The sequence below is a fragment of the Leuciscus leuciscus genome (assembly GCF_965113295.1).
Source record: "Leuciscus leuciscus genome assembly, chromosome: 16".
NCBI lineage: Eukaryota > Metazoa > Chordata > Actinopteri > Cypriniformes > Leuciscidae > Leuciscus > Leuciscus leuciscus.
The window spans coordinates 28,280,183-28,294,730 of record NC_138740.1 but is presented as its reverse complement, the minus strand read 5'-3'; the positions used below and the strand labels follow the sequence as shown (position 1 = coordinate 28,294,730).

Below are 14,548 nucleotides of genomic sequence, written 5' to 3'. Positions count from 1 at the left end.
ATATATATATATATATATATATATATATATATATATATATATATATATATAAAATATAAAAGGTGCTGTGCTGAAGTTGCTGAGCAGATTTTAACGCAATGCTATGTGTCTGCTAGGGACGTATTTAAAGGTGAAGTATGTAAAACTTTTTTGTTAAAAGTTTATTGTTCATTGACTACTATTAGTGTGCCATTCATGGGTTTATCTCCCACAAAAGTGTAAACATTGAGCCTCCCAGGCACCATTAAACATTGAGAGTGGTCCGCTCAGATATGTCCATCTCTTACCAGCTCAACCAATAGCGTGAGTTTGGGGTGCAGCTACTGTAGTAGGCTGAGTCAGACGGTGTTTAGCTGCTGTGAGACCATGGCTGATGCATTACATATGAAAAGAGCATTCAGCTTTGGATACAGGAGTGCAAGGAGAAATTTGCTGCATTTAAACCTTCAAAGATTAAACAGGTCATTTTCACACATGAATTGGCACCTCTGAGTCCAGACCTTAAATTCATTGAAAGTCTTTGGGAGGTGCTGGAATAGACTTCACAGAGTGCTTTACTCTTGCATTGTCAATACAAGAGCTTGACCATTAATTGATGCACCTCTTGATGGAAATAAATGTTGTGATGATATTTTTTTCAAGAGGTGCATCCATTCTTGGTCAAGATCTTGTATTGACAAAGTCGAGCACTTTGTAAAGTCTACTCAAAACATATTTTAAAGTCTTCCCAAACATATAACATGCTAGATCCAGTTACAGACTCTTACACATTTGCCTATTTAAATTCAAACGAGAATACCGTGTTAGACAGTGAGGAGTCAAAAAGGTTAAGATCCACTGTTCTAGGTGGTTGCTTACAGGCTGAAATCAAAAGAGGCCATATCAAGTCTCTATGATATTTTTGTGCTGCATGATATTCACTATTTTCTTTCACATGGATATGCCGAAGAGCATAAAAGAATGAGAGGAAAATGAAGGCCACCTGTAGGCGGTGGCTGCTCCTCGCTAATGGCTCGATCCAGTGATTTGTGCTTCTTGTCCTTGCGCCGTTGGCAGCGGTGATGATGATGGTGATGATGATGATGGGCTCGCTCCCTCTCTCTCTCCTGAGCGAGGGTCTGGCCTGAGACCATCTGTGGTCTCTTAAGGTCATATTCACTCAGACTGACCTCTCGCACCCCTCTCTGAGGAGTCAACGAGGACGTGGACCGCCGCATGGGACTCACGTCTGCGATAGGCTGTGTAGCAGAAATAAAGCGAGTTAACATGTGAATGACGAAGAAAGGAGATAAAGGAGAGGACACATATCTAGCACGGTACTAGAATGACAAGAGTTTCAGACCACTAGACCTGTCACAACAGACGCACAACACCAGCTGAGCATGAAAACACACTTCCACTGAAGAGCCCGTTCCTGCGGACCCACGCTCGCATCGGAGAGCAGTGGAACACCGTCACGGTCGATGCAAACACTCGGCTGTTTGAATGCTGTCATCGAGTCGTCTCTTATACACACGGACTGGACGGCTGGAATAGTTGCTGCGTGAACTATCCACAGCCAAGCAGCGGTCATTGATCAATGAAGAGTCTCTGGCGCTTTTCTTGGATAACTGTTTCTGTTAATCTCTACATAATCTATGTATACAGTGTACATGTGTATTTACAGTCTCAATTTTTTTTTTCTTAAATGTAAAATTGGCCTAAAGGTCACTTTAGGCCAGACTCTTTGGAGAATCCATGACCACTGCTTGATGACTGGAATTTCTACTTTTGTAGTAGTGAGTCTTCTACAAACACTCACTAGTGCCGCCCAGTGGCATATGATTTCAGAAACTCCAAGAAGCAGTGCAGCCCCTCTCCACATAGCTTGAAACAGCTTGAAAATACCTCAATAATTGGTTTGAATTAGCTAGCATAAACTTTTATGAATAAAAACCACAGACTATGGAAGTTAAGGATTTCACAGTAAAATCATTTAGTCCCTCCCAATCCAACTACCGTTCAAAAGCTTGAGGTCAGTATTATATATATATTTTTTAAGAAATTAATACTATTATTTTGCAAGGACAAATTAAATTGATCAAACGCTGAGTAAAGACATTTATAATATTACAAAAGATTTCTATTTTAAATAAATGCTGTTCATTCGACTATCTATTCATCAAAGAATAGGCAACTGATTTTTTTCTTCAAGTTTCCACAAAAACAAGAAATGTTTTTTGAGCACCAAATCAGCATTATTAGAACGATTTCTGAAGGATCATGTGACACTGATGCTAATGGCTGCTGAAAATACAGGAATAAATTAAATTTTTAAATATATTAAAATTAAAACATTTATTTTAAATTGTAATAATCCACAATATTACTGTTTTTTTTTTTTATCAAATAAATGCAGCCTAGGTGAGCTGAGAGTTCTTTCAAAAACATTTTTAAAAATCCTACCGACCCCAACATTTTGAACAGTAGTGCATGCGATTTATACGGCTGAAAGATATGTGAAGAGATGACTGCACTAATACAAAATAAAAATGATACACAACCCACAAAATGAAACACACACATACTTACAGTTAGCACCTCACAACATCCAAGATAAAATAAGCACTGCATTTTATTCTTTGCTTTTCATATTGCTGTAACAAATCTAATCTAATCCATTACTTGTAAATTAGTTGCCCACAGTGATTAACTACTATATATATATTTTCTAGTGCATGCTAGTTTTGCGTTTACCTCACCAGGCTAATATGAAGTGTGCCTGTACAAGTTTATTGGCTTGCTAAAAGAGTGTAGACTCTAAAAGAGCTGGAATGGACAAAGCACACACAAGCCAACATAGAAATGGAGTGGCTGGCAGAGAGAGAGAAAGAAAGAGAGAGCGATTGCAGGTGGAACACTTGTACATACTGCTAGATACGTTCCGGCGGTGTGGCGTAAGTGGCTCCGCTGTTGGACGGGAAGAGGAAGAGGACACATAGGTGAGGAGAGCAGGGTACACAGCTGTGGCACTCATGGACACAGCAACAGAGTGAGACAGGAGGAAAGAGATCAGAAGAGAGGGACAGAGTAAAGAAGACTGGATGATGTTTATGAAAAGTAGGGATGGTGAAGAGAAAGAAGAGATAGACAAGACAAGACAAGACAAGACAGGACAAGACTGAAGACAAGACATTATTACAAGGATGCTTGACACTGTTTGAGTTCTTTAGCGATGTGGCAAAAATAAAAATAAAAATATTGAAAAAAACATGTATGTACACAAATAAATTACAGTTAAAAGCAACATAAAATAATTACACTAAAGTAGTTAATGAGGAAAAAATTTATATGAAACATGTAAAACAAAATTACATATGTGTTATTACTGTTAACTAAAACTATTAAACTGTTTTCATTAATTGGAATAAAACTGGCATACAATACATTATAAATATTAGATGAAAAACTTCAATAATAAATTTTGCCGTGGCAACTAACTAACAATAAGTTGAAGCTGACGTTTTTACTAAAATTTAAAATAAAAACATTAAAAAATTATATAAAAAAATTATATTTCAAATGTATTCAAATTTAAAATATTAATTAATACTACAATACTAAAATAAGAATCCTAGAAATCTATATGATATAAATATAATTTAAAATAAATTCAAAGATTAAAATGCAACAGATATAAGATAAAAATCTAAATATTCCAATATGGTTTGGTATATAAATATACAGTATGTAGATTTGACATTGTCCCTCTCCCTCTCCTTTACTCTCTCTCTCACAGACACACACACAATCACACACACACACTCACGCACACACGCACTCAACTGAACTGAAGATAATAAATGTGTCTCTCAGTGGAGAGTGGTGTATAAATTAACCTCTTCTGACTTCCACCAATTAATTTGCTTTAATTCTTCACCTCCTCTCTGCATTCATTAATACACCCTCCCCAATACCTCCATTCATCCATTCTTTCATACAGCTGCCCATTCACTCCATCTTCCTGCAGTCATCCTCCAGCTGCCTCTTTCTTTGCAGGAATTCATTTTGTGAGAATAAGAAACAAAGGCTGTACGGCAGTTATATTCAACTCCCAACTCCCACCAGAATGACCTCATATGGCCACTACAGATAGGAGATGTTCACCTGAAAGCCAGCATTGAGTCTGGGCATGGAGGCAGCTCTGCCGTGACCCTCCAGCACAGGATACCCGCCCACATCCGAGTCATTCTCCAAGTCACTCATCTCAACTAATTCCTGCAACATATGTAGAGCCAGATAAAAACAAATGCATTAATAAAAAACCTACGGGAAAAAGAAGTGCACTTAAGCATACACATAAAAAGTGTACATATTATTTAAATAATATCCTTAAGTGCAAAATGTGTGTTTTGCACGCAAGTATATATTTTAAATTTACATAGTTTAAATTTACATTAAATGCAATTGAACTTTACATTAAAAGCAACTGAACTTTACATTAAATGCAACTGAACTTTAGAGTGCTTTGACCCACTTACATAGGGCTTTAATACATTTTTATATCTAATTTCATAATTACTTCCATTGTCTTTGAAATATGGTTAGAGTACAGCCGTCTGCCGAATTTACTGACAAGCATTTATGGAACCTAATATATACTTAATGTATGCCATGTATTTAAATATATTTATAATTACACATTTGTAATGAAGTTTTTAGTGCAATTTAGTACATTTAAAATATATTAGCTTTTAATGTAATATTGAAAACAGTTACATTCATAATCAAGTACTTTAAATGTGCTTTAGTATGTTAGTCAGCACAAGTGTACTTCTTTAAAGCAGGACAAAAGATTATTAAAACATAATGATTCAAAATGTACTTTATGGTAAAACTTATAATTTGATATTACAAAGTGCACTCGAAAGTGTACTTAGAAACAGTCATAAAAGTATACTCTCTTTAAGTACATTTAAGTTGCCTTTTATTTTAGTAATATTATATTATCTGCAAATACAGTTAAAAAAAAAAAACTTATATACTATGCTTATAAACTATACTATACTATAATATATAATAGATTTAAAGAACACTACAAGTACACATTCAATGCAATTAAGCACACTTCTTTTTAACAAAGGATTGGACAGTGAAAAGAAGTTACAGCAGTTACTAATGGTACAAATGGACATTTCAATGTTCTGAAAAGTTTCTGGTGAATGTGGCAGATTGTACTCATCTCATTTAAAGAAGGCCACATAAACTAGGGTTTAACTGACTGGCTGTAAATATCTGACACACGTAACTTAAATAGGACTGATTATTCTGCAATAAATCACCTGAGATCTGTATGTGTTTGGCACGTCTTCTGATTGGCCACGCTGGACAGGCCTTCTGTTTGCTTCCTGTGCGACTTCCTGAGGTATGCCCCCTGAAGGAAACTTTTTCGTGCCACTGCTCTGGCTTTGTCTGTGACACACAAAAAAAGATCAACTCAAAAATAATAAACACAAAACACATTCTCAAAATGTTATGAAGACCAGAATGGTAGAACACTCACACTGCATCCCCATTGGTCAGGTGAAAGGATGTGGGCGGGGCCTCTGGCTGTGATGTGGTATCTAATTGAGAAGGGGTTGGGGATTTTGGCAGCATTGGATCCTGATCGTGTAAGTGTGTGAGAGGAAGCATCGGTCTGAAGAGAACTCCGACTTTACTCTGAGGAGAAAACACAATATACACAAAGATGAGTTTAATAAGGACCACATTAATCAATTATTAAGAATTCCTCTTTGAGGAACTATGAATACTAATAATCGAATTAATAATAAAGTGTGGCTTTAATCTACATCTAACCTACTTTTTCTACCATTTATAATAATTCTGCAGGTCACCATCTGATTGGTTAAATTTTACAGGATTTCTGGGAGACGTGCGTCACGTTCTTTAACGTTCTGCCACGCCAACCCCCTCGTGGAATATGAAAGTACTGGTCTGGTTACGCAAGACTAATACTGTAGTGGTATATTCACTTGTTTGTATCCCTCATGAAGATGCCTTACCTGTGTGCCTGGTGCAGCCTGCTGCTGTTGGAGTCTCTTGGCTCGGTTCTGCTTATAGTAGTCGAAAATCATCAGAGCCGCATAGACCTTCCCTACAGTCAATTCATTATCTAAGAGAGAGTGAAAAGGACATGGGGTATCATCATATGTCCACTAGGTGGCACCAAAAACTCAGAAGTTACAGGCAAAACCAGGCTGAATCACTCAGGCGGAAAATGGCATTAATATTATTTCAAAATGAAAAATCAAACTTCCATAAGCAGTTAATTAAGATTCCATATAAATGCTAATTGCTTTTCAAACAGAAATCGTCATTTTATTCTACATGCAGGGCTTACGTTTGTGAGGTGTCACCAGCAGGTCCACTGTTTTTGAAGACAAGTTAGGCCAAATTTTATTTATTTCCTTCCTTAACTCAGCATCACAAAGTCTCTGAGCCAGAACTCCTGGAAAAACAATAAGAAAGCAAGTCTGGGAGATGCAATAATGTTAACAGAATAAAACAGAGTTGTTCATAACCTTACTAATTCCTGCAGACCTTAATATCCCCAGTGAGACTTCTTTTGTTGGGCTGTTAATGGGTGTTATCTTATTTTTTATCATATTTTGCACCAGATAAAAGGCTGAATAAAAGTCAAAGTCAGAGGGGAAATCATCATTCAATTAATTTGTAATGTTTTTAAATACGGTGGAGTGTTAAATTAAATTAGGCTGATGAAACAAAGCAGTGACTGGTGAAAAGCCTACTGATGGACAGTTATAAGAGCTTTTGACATTATTGTAGTGCCCTGCCGGACACTCACCTGAAGCCAGTTTAATCTCCAGGGCGGTCCGAATGAGAGCCATTAAAGTGGAGGTAAAGTGAACCGTGTTGTCTTCAGCTATGGGCATGTTCATCCTCACCAACCGCTGTGGAGTCCAAACACAGATAGTGTGTGATTAATATTACACATGACTGGGGGATACAGAAATAACACACGTCAGGAGGAGTTTGCATGCTGAGGGAGAGTAACGACTTGGGCTATGTAATTTCTCTTTCGTCAATTGTCATTTTCGAACGCTCATCTCAGCACACAAATTGTCTCATCAGGACATTTAAATTATGAGAGGAAGAAGAGAGTGTATATATTTCATGCAGGTGCTGTGGAGAGAATGAGTGATGTTGGAGATGGAGGATGTTTGGCTGCATTTCTCCAGGTGGCAGAGAGTAAAGCTGTTTCACTGTGGAGGTTTACAGGTTTCTCAGTAAGTGTGGTTACATGAACGACCAATACACTGATTATGCTTAATAACCTGATGATGTGTAATATCATGTTAACACCTTGAGCTATGTGTTAAAAAAAAAATATTTAACGGTATTTGGACTTCAACATCGAAAAAAGATTTAGAGATTTAAATTAAGATTTTAGATTTTGGTCATCAGCTTTTTGATCATATAAACACACTGAAATCAATGTATATGTCTGCACGTAATTATATAGTATTCCATTTTTCACATGGAATACATATTTCACCCCAAATCAAAAGCAATAAACAACCAAATAAATACATATATTTATATTAGACAATAATTAAGTCTTTTTAAAACAAATTTAAGACTCAATAACTCATCCTGTCAATACACAATGTTTATTTTTAAACTAAAACCACAAAATTGAATGAAATTCAGCTACAACAAACAGTAACAAGATGTATCAAAACTTAAGAATGTCAATATAATTTTTGTAATATATACTAGAGGGACGTGTTTGTGCTTGATTGTCATGAAAATAAAGACACAATGCACTTCAGCTTCTCAAATTATTATTTACTTTATTTTTTTTATTAATTTTTTTTAGGTAAAACATGACCGGAATTTGTTCTTGACAGAATTTGTCAAAATCAAACTACTTTAGTCCTTTGTGTCTGAGGTCTCTGTATGCGGGCAGCTTCTACTACTGTCCACGTCGAGAATGCATTTGTTAATGTGCACTGAAACATGAGGTGTTAATGGGCTGCTTTTCTTGTGTTTTCACAGAGTCATCGATGACCTTCAGAGAGGATGATGACCAGAGAAAAGATGCATGCTGACCAACCAAACCCAAGAGCCACGAACAGCACCCATCACACAAACACATCACTCAAGCTGAAATCAGAGCAAACGCTTCACACATTAACACACCCAGCGGTAATTGAAAACAGAGTTGAAAAGAAAACAGATGCGAAATAAACAAAGAATTGTTTCTGTGGTGTAGTGTGTAAGAGCGTAAAATCATGCACAGGGACAACACTCTGCCTTCATTAGAGAGCGTAGGCCAGTGAAGACATGTTTCCACAACAACTACCAATAAAAAAAGAGAAAGGAAGAAAGGACGCTCCACTGAGCACATCTACAGCAAGCTTTCGCTCTTTCCTCCCTGTTGATTCAGTGCTCTGATGTGGGGGGTGGGGGGGCTTGTTCTATTTAGAGCTCGCTGGAGAACGTCTCAACATCACGCAGACTGTGTGGCCTCAGAGAGTAGCTCAGCAGACAGCCACGGACGTGTGTCTTGAACGTTACCCATTCAGACAGCTGGAACAGGGTGTGTAAACTTATTGACTCGGAGGCAGCTCTCAAAGTGGCACAACGGCCTGCGACTAAAACAGGCAGCCCTGTACCAGTGACGTTTTGATTTTTTTGATTTTCTCATTCCCACCCCACACTATACTTTACTTTCTCTTACACGATGCAACAATTTTAGTATAGCTGCAGATTCCTCAGGACATTCAGTGCTTACTGTGTATTTATTCTACTGTCTACATTTGTTCTGTTTCAAAATCTATTAAGCTGCCAATCAGGACAGCATTTTAAGGGCATGCTCAAGACACACACGCTGCCTACCAGTATTCTGCCTTCTAAGAAACGTTACAACCTTAGTGAGTATCAGAGATTTCTTTTTTTTGGGACAGAACTGAGTTTTCCGTGCTAAAACCCTGTATTCTGCTGCCAGGCCATTAGATGGCGATGAAACACTATAGACTGAACAGGCAGTATGCATGTGCATGACGTCATCGTTCGCGTATTTGCTGTTTACACGGAGACCGTTTTCAAAAACGTTCACTTTGAAACCCGTTTTCAAAAGTTTGCATTTTCAGGCACCCAAAACGCCGTTGTCGTGTAAATGAACGACCAAAACGCATGAAAAGTTTTACGTTTTTAGTTGAAAACGGTGTCGTGTAAACAGCCCGTAAATCTAGAAATTTGAGAACATCAGTAAGATCAAAAGAAAGAAAAAAGCACAACACGAAACACACACGAGAAAACACTTCCACAATTAGAACACTGACTGACAGCCACATCAGCCAATGAGAGGACAGAGGAGGAGCCAAAGAAAGGTCAGGGGGACGGGATCTACCTTGTAGGCGATTCGTGGAGGACATTTCTTTCCCAAACCTAGCGGAGGGGACATGTGGCGAAACATCTCGTACATATCGAGGTAGGACATGCGTCCACTTCACAGGGGCGACACCCAGAGTTCAAAAGTCACACAGACAAGAAAAGGAGAGGGAAGAGGTAGTGGAGTACATGAAGGAAATGTGATGTGAATGAAAGAAAGAAAGGAAAAGGAACAAAAAAAAGCATTGTTATTAAGGATTCTGAAGGAAGGTCAAGGGTATCCGATGCCATCCGGTCTCAGAAGGACGGATGGATCACGTAGCTACAGCTGCTTTTGTAGCTACAGGCTGTCGGTGATCCAGGGATGAAGAACATGGCATGATGGGTTTGGGCTGAGGGGCTTCAGTCTGGAGCTTCCGTCCTTGCATGCTAGGACGCAACCACGGATAACCAATCAGATACTCAGGAGCAAAGCTAATATTTGGCCTAATTTTAAGCACAGTATTAACCGAGCAAATAAAAGCTGCTCTAGTATATCAATATTTACAACAAGCCAGATAGAAGAGTGCATTGTGAACATATGGGATTAGTTTGGGATGAGGGATTTAGCATTTGGCTTTGTTTCCTGGTTACCATGGTTACCCATATTACAATTAGTAAGGGAAGAGGGGGGAGTATAATCCCATCATACATCAGGCATTTTACGGACATTTGTTTTTACAGCACCGCCCTCTAGAGGGAAGGTGTGTAGGTTTTCAAACCTTGTATGCCACCCTATTAGGGCACTTCTTTCCTAAACCGAGGGGGGGTGAGATTATGCGCAACAAATTGTACATATCCATATAGCGTATCCTTCCACTGCAAAAAAAAGATATGGATTAAAAAGACACATTTTAATACATTTCTTTCCATATTCAGTCAATACATGTATCCAAAGACGTCATGCTTATTGAGATAACTACGCTCAGCTCAGTTAGAATGGATTACACTGACAGAGAGGATAGGATTTAAATCCGTTCTGCTCAAAACTAAAAAGTGGATGGCGTGCAAAGATTTGCATTCCTCAGCATAGACAAAGCTTGAGGATTTGATGTTAGCCATGGTCACACAGTAAAATGGGATTCATGTGACTTGAGGCCATGAGTAAATCAGACACCTGTGGCAGACCCTCTTAAGCCAGCATCTTTCAATCACTTAGACTTTAGCTGTCACATTCTTTTAAAGTGGCACTAACTGAGGTGTCACAGTGGAGGAGAGATACGCACCAGGCGGCAGGGTCGTACTCAGCCCAGACGCGGATGAACTCGTCGAGGTGATGAGGCCCGAGAATAGAAGCGTCACGTGTCAGGTACTCAAAGTTATCCATGATGACAGCGACAAACAGATTCAGCATCTGGTGGTTGTGGGATAGAGGAAGGATTATGAAAAATAGAAGGTGAAATCTCAATCAGAATTATGCAAAACAAGACAACAGATTTTGTTTTAATATTCAAGTGTTGGGTAGACATAAAGGAAGTTTGCACTGATTAAATCTAATGCACTATAGGCGTTTTTATGTTTTGAGTACTGTAAGTGTTTTGTTTGTGCACATACATTACCGATCAAAAGGTTGGGGTTGGTTAGATTTTTGTTTTTGAAAAAAGTCATTTATGCTCACCAAGGCTGCTTATTTGTTTAAAAATACAGTAATATAGTAAAATATTCTATTCGATTTCTATTTTATTACACTTTAAAATGTAATTTATTTCTGTGATGGCAAAACTGAGTTTTCAGCAGCAATACAGAAATCATTCTAATATGCTGATTTGCTGCTTAAGATTTTTTTTTTTCTTAATTTCACAGTTGAAAACAGTTGTGCTGCTTAATATTTTTATGGAAATTGTGATACATTGCTTCCCAAGATTCTTTGATGAATAGAAAGTGTAAAAGAACAGCATTTATTTGAAATAGAACATTTCTTTACTGTCACTTTTGATCAATTTGATGCGTCTTTGCTGAAGAAATGTGTTACTTTCTTTTAATCCTTATATTGACCACATACTTTGGAACGATAGCGTTGAATGACTAGTAGTTAATACATAAATCCATTTTTGGCCACTTGGTAGATATCTGTATGGATTAGGATGTTATGTCCAAGAAATTTCATGGAAGACTGCTGAAAGGGATAGTTTAACCAAAAACAAAATGTCATTCCAAACTCATGACATTATTTCCCTGTGGAACACTAAAGGAGAAGTTTAGCTAAATGTCTGAGCTGCTCTTTTTTATACAATGAAATTGGATGGGAACCAGGGGTTGTTAAGTTCCAAAAAAAAGAACCTCAAAAGCATACTTGCATTGGTCAACATTACTTTTGCACTTAATTTCAAGTGCTCTGAAGCCTTAAAGGTATGTATGAGAAACAGCAAATTTAAGTCCTTATCTGCTGAAAACCTCACTTAACAGCCATGGTCACCATTCACTTTCATTGTATTTAAAAGAGCAGCTTAGAGAGATAAATAACTTGTGTTTCAAGGAAGAAAGGTTTGAAACAATAATGAAAGAATTTGTATTTTCATGTACATCTGTTTGAATGTGAGATGTGCTCCACTAACCAGGAAAGAACAAAGGAAGATGAAAGAGACAAAGTAGAAGTAAGCGAAATCACTGCCACACTCCTTTCCACTGTAGCCAGACCCATCTTCACATAGCCTTTCACTCAAACAAGCCAGCATGATATCATGCCAACCTTCCCCTGTAGCACTCCTGTAAAATACAAGCACACAAACTTTGGCTTCACTTGCACAGCATTGCAAAAGCTGTGAGAGTTGATATTTTAGGAAGACTGAACAGAGATCAAACAATCGCTTTACCTGAACAACAACATGAGGGCCTGAAAAAAGGTTTGGAAGTTATTATGATGATTGATAGCTGACTCTTCTGTCAACTTGATGTTACCAAACACCTGACACAGAGAGAAAAGCACATCAGCATTCTAATTTTGGATGAATTACAACGGAAAAGAAAACAAAGCACAATGTGTGCACTTTCCTATTGGAGCTTCATGAAAATACCTGCAGGGAGTGTCAATAATTCAGACTGCCTGGAAGGCATGTTACAGTAAGCATCTGCAGTATTAACAAGGCCACATACACATATTGCGCAAACTGTGACTCATGCTTATGAATTGTATGACTTTATGTCAGACAGCAGACACGTAAATAAACACGCTGACTCACTCAAATCTACAGAGTTGTAATGCACTGACAGACAGTCAAACAAATCACAATAATCTGTCATCCGCATACATTATGGAAGTGCATCCAGTGACTAAGGTTGGATCATCTTTTAGGGTGGCATATGCACAAAATTGTATAATAAAAGTAATATATTTATACACATTTCTGCCATCAAGAATGCATACAGTATCAAACCCACTGCTAAGAGTGCGCTTTCGATTATTTCTAAAATAACTGACTTGTCTGAAACATTTTGTGCCAAGTTATGTCCAAATGTCTTTTCATGACCATGTAAAGTCAGTAAACCCTGTACATTTTTGCACAATATGTGCAAGGATAGCACAGAGGGAGAATTTACAGGAAATACGTTCACACACCTAGTGCAAAATTTGCAAATACGAATTGACAAATAAAATAACACATTTATGTTCAAGTATTAATGCACATGACTGTTCAAAACTTTCCTGTCAAAACAGTCATATTGTGAAATAATATTACAATTTAAAATCGGTTTTCTTTTTTACATATATAATTTAAAATGTAATTTATACCTGTGATGGTAAAACTGGAAACTGTGATACTTTTTCAATATTCTTTGATGAATAGAAAGAACAGTATTTATTTGAATGTCTTTACTGTCACTTTTTTAATCAATTTAAAACATACTTGTTGAATAAAAGTATTGATTTCTTAAAAAAAAATAAAAAAAATCTTATTAACTTTTTAATGGTAGTGTAACAAAAAGATTTAGTTTAATTTAGCAAAAATATAAGCTTCACATTTATGATTTAAAACACTTTGAAATGTCAAGCCCCAAATATTTTCATTACAAGATAAGCACAGAATGAAGGATGTGAAATAGTCTGTGCTAATCAACAGCATGTCACATGGTGTAAATAAAGCTTAAACTTTAAACATGAATCTAATAGGATTATTATTCAAATCCTCCTATAAAAAATACTAGAAAGGCTGCAAAAAACTGGTTCAAAGGCACGTTTTATGCTGAATGATGAAGTGAACACACAGTTGGCGGTAGGAGTTCCAAGCGTACAGTTGATTACATGGCTTACTGATGATGTTATTTCCCCAGTCTTACAGGATACAATTAGCATTGATTTACAATGCAGTCCTAATCTACTAGATGGCAGGCGCCATCATTCCCAACACAATCTGGGAGATTGCCTGTGCGTCCTTAAACGAGCAATCAAACTTAAAGAAGAGATCAGTCCGTTACATTAGAACAATGGCCTCTTTTTCATAAAGAAGCTTTCATATGGAAAAACACCACCTGCTCATGCAAAACACTTATGGTTAAACGTATCACTTTGCTTACCGGGTTCATTCTCAATAAACCCAAGATCAATACTCTGTTTATCTCGTTGAAGCTGTTAAACGTGAAGCGTGACGCGTGTAGAAGCTCTGGTGATGAGATCCACTGGTGTAACAGGCTCAGATGGAAAGGTTGCATGAAGAATAATGTTTATGAGAAAGCAACAGAGGCTTTTAAAGCTCTCTGGATCTCACCTGCATCCCGATGATGGCGTAAATGAAGAATAGCATTGCAATGAGGAGACACACATACGGCAGAGCCTGAGGACAAAATACAGTTGTTTTAGAGACAAACAAAAATCTTAAAAGCAACATTAGACTGATTCTGATGCATCTGATCTACTCAGGAAAAGACCATAGGAATGTATTATACAATGTTATTATCTGTTCACAAAAAGTGTTATTGTTTACAATTAAAGGTACAATATGTAAGAATTTTGCATTAAAATATCCCAAAATCTCAAGGCCAGTGTTATATATTTTGTTAAGTTGATTACTTACAATATCCCAAATGTTTCCAACTATTTTTAAATCGTGAGAAAATTGCGATTTTATCCAAGGAAACGGGGCGTTAGAGCAGGGGTGAGCTGGGAGTCGCCAGT

The 14,548-nt window shown here is 37.3% G+C and overlaps 1 protein-coding gene across 5 annotated transcripts in view; it reads right to left on the bottom strand.

Annotated features, from left to right (window-relative positions):
- The window catches only part of cacna1bb (calcium channel, voltage-dependent, N type, alpha 1B subunit, b), a 148,736-nt gene that overhangs the window by 5,650 nt on the left and 128,538 nt on the right, over positions 1–14,548 (bottom strand). For 3 of the 5 annotated variants that reach the window (XM_082140194.1, XM_082140196.1, XM_082140198.1), the window contains 13 exons: positions 14,142–14,207; positions 12,252–12,343; positions 11,994–12,144; positions 10,665–10,792; positions 9,419–9,515; positions 6,848–6,953; positions 6,383–6,490; positions 6,045–6,154; positions 5,543–5,700; positions 5,322–5,451; positions 4,147–4,257; positions 2,911–2,949; positions 983–1,238 (listed from right to left, as the gene is read on the bottom strand). In XM_082140194.1, the coding sequence (XP_081996320.1) occupies positions 983–1,238; positions 2,911–2,949; positions 4,147–4,257; positions 5,322–5,451; positions 5,543–5,700; positions 6,045–6,154; positions 6,383–6,490; positions 6,848–6,953; positions 9,419–9,515; positions 10,665–10,792; positions 11,994–12,144; positions 12,252–12,343; positions 14,142–14,207 (1,552 nt within the window). Of the gene's footprint in view, positions 1–982; positions 1,239–2,910; positions 2,950–4,146; positions 4,258–5,321; positions 5,452–5,542; positions 5,701–6,044; positions 6,155–6,382; positions 6,491–6,847; positions 6,954–9,418; positions 9,516–10,160; positions 10,258–10,664; positions 10,793–11,993; positions 12,145–12,251; positions 12,344–14,141; positions 14,208–14,548 lie in introns of all 5 variants that reach the window. The other 2 variants (XM_082140195.1, XM_082140197.1) reach the window with 2 other exon arrangements.